The 5307-nt window shown below is 30.0% G+C and overlaps 1 protein-coding gene across 3 annotated transcripts in view; it reads right to left on the reverse strand.

Moving 5' to 3' along the window:
- The window catches only part of LOC116851676 (CBP80/20-dependent translation initiation factor), a 24918-nt gene that overhangs the window by 8900 nt on the left and 10711 nt on the right, over positions 1 to 5307 (reverse strand). For all 3 annotated transcript variants that reach the window (XM_032831331.1, XM_032831333.1, XM_032831334.1), the window contains exons 6-7: positions 2117 to 2235; positions 1591 to 1734 (exon numbers count right to left, since the gene is read on the reverse strand). In XM_032831331.1, coding sequence (XP_032687222.1) covers positions 1591 to 1734; positions 2117 to 2235 — 263 coding nt within the window. The remainder of the gene's footprint in view (positions 1 to 1590; positions 1735 to 2116; positions 2236 to 5307) is intronic.

Consider the following 5307-nt stretch of genomic DNA (forward strand, 5'->3'; position numbering starts at 1 on the left):
AGAAGAAATGGCAGAGGGTGGCTAAGTTTAGGCTGGGTGAAGGCATGAGAGGGGGTAGATATTGGGAAGGGGAGGAGGAAAGAAAGTGTAGGATGTGTGGAGAAAGAGAGGAAACTTGGGAGCACATATGGGAGGAATGTACAAACTGGGGGGTGGAAAAGGGGTGGCGAGAGATGATAGGTGAGGTACTGGGAGAAGAAGGAGAAGGTGAGGTGTGGATGAGAAGATTAGAGGAGATAAGGGAGGGAGGTGGATGGCTGGAAATGGATGAGAGTTCGGGTGAGGAAATGGAAAGTGCAGCGGAAGCGGAGGTCCAGAGATGAGTGAAGATGGATGATTGGATGATTGAATGTTGTGATTTCTCTCTTTCTCAGGCGTATCATGCGTTTTCTGGTGCGTTTTTTGTGTGGAATAGCTTGCGTTTTTTATTTTTGTCTTTTTGTTGTAAGCGGAGCGGGAGTCCGCTATGTACCCCGTAAGGGTTTAATAAACACATACTACTAAATATTTATAAATATTTATCTAATATTTATAAATATTTATCTAATAACTTACTAATATTGTATGTTGTCTGGGTTAATATTTTTAATTTTAACAGTACTTTGCGTAAGTATTTCATCTCTTAGGAAAGTATTATATATTAGTATTTAAATATTGATAATGTTCTGCGTAAGTATTTTATCAATGGACGAAGTATTACATATCAATATTTAAGTATTGAAATCAATCATAAGATAGGATTTGTAACATTAAATATTGAAATACTTGAGTACTAAAAGCTGTATTTGAATCACAGAATATTACTAAATACTGTACTTTTAATACTGAAAATAAGTAATTAATCAATGATTCTTAGTATGATATTTCTATAAGGGCCCTCCCAGCACAAGATTAAGAGCCACAAGATTATTAATTATTATGTAATATTTAATTAAAAAATTTTCTTTATTAATAAAAACATGAAAGGTATCATGTTTTACACTTATATTGTCCTCCAAACATATTATTGCAACTTTTATAGTCCATACATGATTTTGTTGCAGCTCAAACAATAAATGTAATAACGATTTATTTTTATTTTTTATTCATCAACAATTTATCTAATTATTTAAATGAGATTATAAGATCTCAAACGATGTAGAAAGAAAAAAGAAAAGTTCTCTATGGCAATTTTTGTGGAAAACACGCTTTAAAAATCATATTGATAACGTAGACAGCTTAAGGATACTCCAATGTTTAACGACCCGGGAGCACGGGTTCTCGTTATTCGATCGAATTCAAACTTGATAGGAATTATTTTTTTGTTATATGGAAACTTTTTAAAAGGTGTGGCGGAAAAAATTCGAAAAAAAATTTTTTACCAAGAGTAAATAAGGACCTATTGTCGAACAGTATTATCGAAAACGATCCTACGCAGAATTATACGTTACATTGAAAATATCGTGTTTAATTATCGTCAATTTTTCTTGTTTCCTTCTCTATTACTCAAAAAATTGTTTAACTTCTACGATAAGATTATCTCGAATAGTTACGCTTAATTCATATAACATATTTTATTCAACCGTGATCAATCAACCATAAATCTCATACCTGACAATACATCTCGTTGAGAAATATCATAAAAGCTGAATATCGTTGGCAACTCATGTCGTCATGTAATATCCTAGCGCGATCTTGGTACCATTGTTGACATGTATTTAGCAAGGATTCCAAAAATGTTTCTTTTGTTTCTTTCTAACATATAAAACATACTCCAAGTTAAATATATATTTCTTCAAGAACCACACGCACACATACACAAATGTTAAGATTACCGTTCAAATAGATATACTATCAATTATGCAATTTTCTTACACATATTTGTTCTAAGAATTATATCTTTGTTCTCAAACATATCCATATAAATAAAATGGAAACTATACGTATGCACAATATTACTTTTAAACTCAAATATGTTTATATCTTTGAAAATTGTAAAATTAATAAATAAATTACTAGATATCTTTTAAATATTTAGATATTTGGATATCTTCAAGTTATAAGAGAGAGAGAGAGAGAGAGAGAGAGAGAGAGAGAGAGAGAGAGAGAGAAAGAAAGACAAGAGAAATATACTAACCTCTATAATTGTAATGCAAATTTTAGCTGCCGGCTCAGCGTACTTACGATTCTCAACTACTCTTTCCAAGATGTGTCGCACTAGCTCCATTAGTGTCCTTGCATTCAAAAAATTTGGATCTAGTAAAGAAAACATAGATTAGCAACATAGATTGCTAATAAATTATTGTGGAAGATTCAATATATAATAGTGCCTATTCTCGCTACGTTCTCGAGACATAATTATATCTATAATTATATCTAGTTATCAATAAAGTTTTAGGTATACAAGTGAATTTGGTGCTTTTTATATACAATTTTATATTCAGATATTTCCTTAAAAAAATCCATCGAAGATAAATCTGGAGAACGAGGTGACCATTGGATTAGTTTATATGCATTAATAATATTTTCCAAAAGTATCCAAAAGATCCAAAAGTATCCAAAAGATTACAATAAAACGCACTTTACTTATAAATACTGTTATTTAAAATAATATTATATTTTTTATATTAAATATTAACAAAAGTGACATTTGTGATAATGCGTTGAATTCATCTTACAATCATCTACAATAATATGTAAAAAAAGTGCATGCTACCATCTAAAAAATTCAAAGTAATCTTGATTTCTTTATGAAAAAATTTTTTTTAATTTTTTGTTATTGCAAGTTGTAGCCTGTACGAGGTAGTTGAAAATTTACTTTACCACCATTTCCTTGAACTATCGGAAGTGTCTAAACAAAGATTTATTTGTACAAGAACAGAACGACCTTAATCATTAAAATATCTTTTATTTCGCTCTATAGAATTCTACTGCTGACGAATCCATCTGTCAATAAAAATTTTATGGTCTTGAGTTGAAAAAATTTTTGATATTTTCTCCTAGATTTGTTTTACAATTTTGAAATGAGTATCAGCCAAGTGATGTTAAAGCTGTTGAAACAAGTAATAATCTGAAGGGATTAAATCTGATAAATATGTCGCGTAAAGAATAATTTCCCAGCAAGGAGAAAATTACTTTCATTGTCTCTTTTGCGCCATGTGGCGTGTCATACTGTAGGGTGACTTATCCTTTTCTGTTTTCTGTCCAGTAGATTTTTACGCTCGAAATCGTCTCCCGATAAATTGTAGATCGTGATCTGTATTTGTGTTCTAAATAATTATTTTGGCGAAATTTTCACCCAATAAAACTGCAGCAGTTTTTCATCTCTGGATTTTTAAGGTGCATCGAGATGTTGTTACAGTCAAAGTCTTCTAAACGAAATTTCTTGTACCATTTATTGTATGTTTTTTTTTTTTAAATTATACATAACTTCACTTAAGGCAAACGAATCCTCCTAATTACTTTAGCGGCATTCTTTTTTATTCAAACACGAAAAGAATACAGTGTCGAATATGCTTTTTTAATGGCGTCCTGTTTATTATTATTTGTGATAGAAACTATTTGTTACTATTTGTTACTATTTGTTACTATTTGTTACTTATTTATTTGGGCGAAATAGCACTTTTGTACTCGGTTTCTGGACTCAGTTCAAGTAATCGTTACATTGAAACAACCGACTTTGAAATATTATGAAATAAACACACATACAGAATGTCCTAGACTCTTCTCCGCAATTTTTGTAGAAACGTAGAACAGATCGAAGTAAACATAAAAGTTCTATATTGTTTTGTGATATTCCCAGTAATAGTCGAGATTAAAGAAGATTGGTATATGATCACGCGCGATAAGGTAGATAAGCTGTAGTGGCGATGTATACTATTGTGTGCTTATACGTTACATCAAATTGAACAAAAAAGCCTTTTATCAGTTTGTAAATAACTACATAGATTTTTATTTACTAATGAAAGAAAATTGTTACATGACTGTTCGCAATAATAATGCACAAATCTTTTTTAATTAATATCTCGATATTTATTGCGAATATCGCAAAACAATATGGGACTTTTGTGTTGACCACAATCTATTCTACGTTCTTACAAAAATTGCGCAGGAGAGTCTGGGACATTTTGTATATGTGTGTACAGCGTAACACACGCACACGAATACACACAGTAACAGTCCGTACGGTTTTTTAGACACTTCTGACGGTTTAAGGAAAAGATCGCAAAGTAAATTTTTAACTCACTTCGTGCAGGCTATAACTTGCAATAGCAAAAGATAAAAAATTTTTTTATAAAAAATCAAGGTCACCTTAAATTTTTTAAATAGCACCATGTACTTTTTTATATAATATCATAGAGGACTTTAAGATGAATTCAATGCAAATATCACAAATGTTACTTTTATTACCAACAATAGAAAATAATAGCAAAACTCAAACTTATGGAAGCAAATATTCATTATTGTTTGCCTTCTTTTGCAACAAAAAATTCTGCTTTTTTAACAAACTACTGTGCGTAGCAGTTATTATGCTATTTAGATCAAAATTTGCACAAGTTGTAATTATCTTGTCTCGAAGATTTTGTTGGTGTTTGGTACACAAGAGTTTTCAGATATTCCCATAAAAAAATCCATCGAAGATAAATCTGGAGAACGAGGTGACCATTGGATTAGTTTGTGTATTAATAATATAATTTCCAAAAGTATCCAAAAGATAGCAATAAAATACGCACTTTACTTATAAGTACTGTTATTTAAAATAATGTTATATTTTTTATATTAAATATTAACAAAAGTGACATTTGTAATAATGCGTTTAATTCATCTTACAATCATCTACAATATTATGTAAAAAAATGCATGCTACCATCTAAAAAATTCAAGATAACCTTGATTTCTTTATAAAAAAAAAAAATTTGTTACTTTTCGTTATTGCAAGTTGTAGCCTGTATGAAACAGTTAAAAATTCACTTTGCCATCTTTTCTTTGAACCATCGGAAGCGTCTAAAAAAATCGTGCGGACCGTTACGCTAAACAACCTGTACATACATAATATATATCTGCCCTACTGAAAAATTTCTGTTAAGATAACAATAGAATTCCCAATTCAATTCTCAGTTGAATTCTCAATTGAATTCTCAAATGTGGTTTCTGCAAAAATTCGCATGTAAGATCTCAATTGAGATATTTCTGATATCTGATAGAAATAATTTATTGAAAATATAATGAACTTTTGCTGAAATGCTTTTGAAAAGCATTCACAATTTTAATCCAATTTCATTAAAATTTCATTATAATTTCATTAATATTTCGATAATATTTTATTAA

This window comes from Odontomachus brunneus, unplaced genomic scaffold (genome assembly GCF_010583005.1).
Source record: "Odontomachus brunneus isolate Ranch 3 - 2012 unplaced genomic scaffold, Obru_v1 Obru_scaffold_187, whole genome shotgun sequence".
Classification (NCBI taxonomy): Eukaryota; Metazoa; Arthropoda; class Insecta; order Hymenoptera; family Formicidae; genus Odontomachus; species Odontomachus brunneus.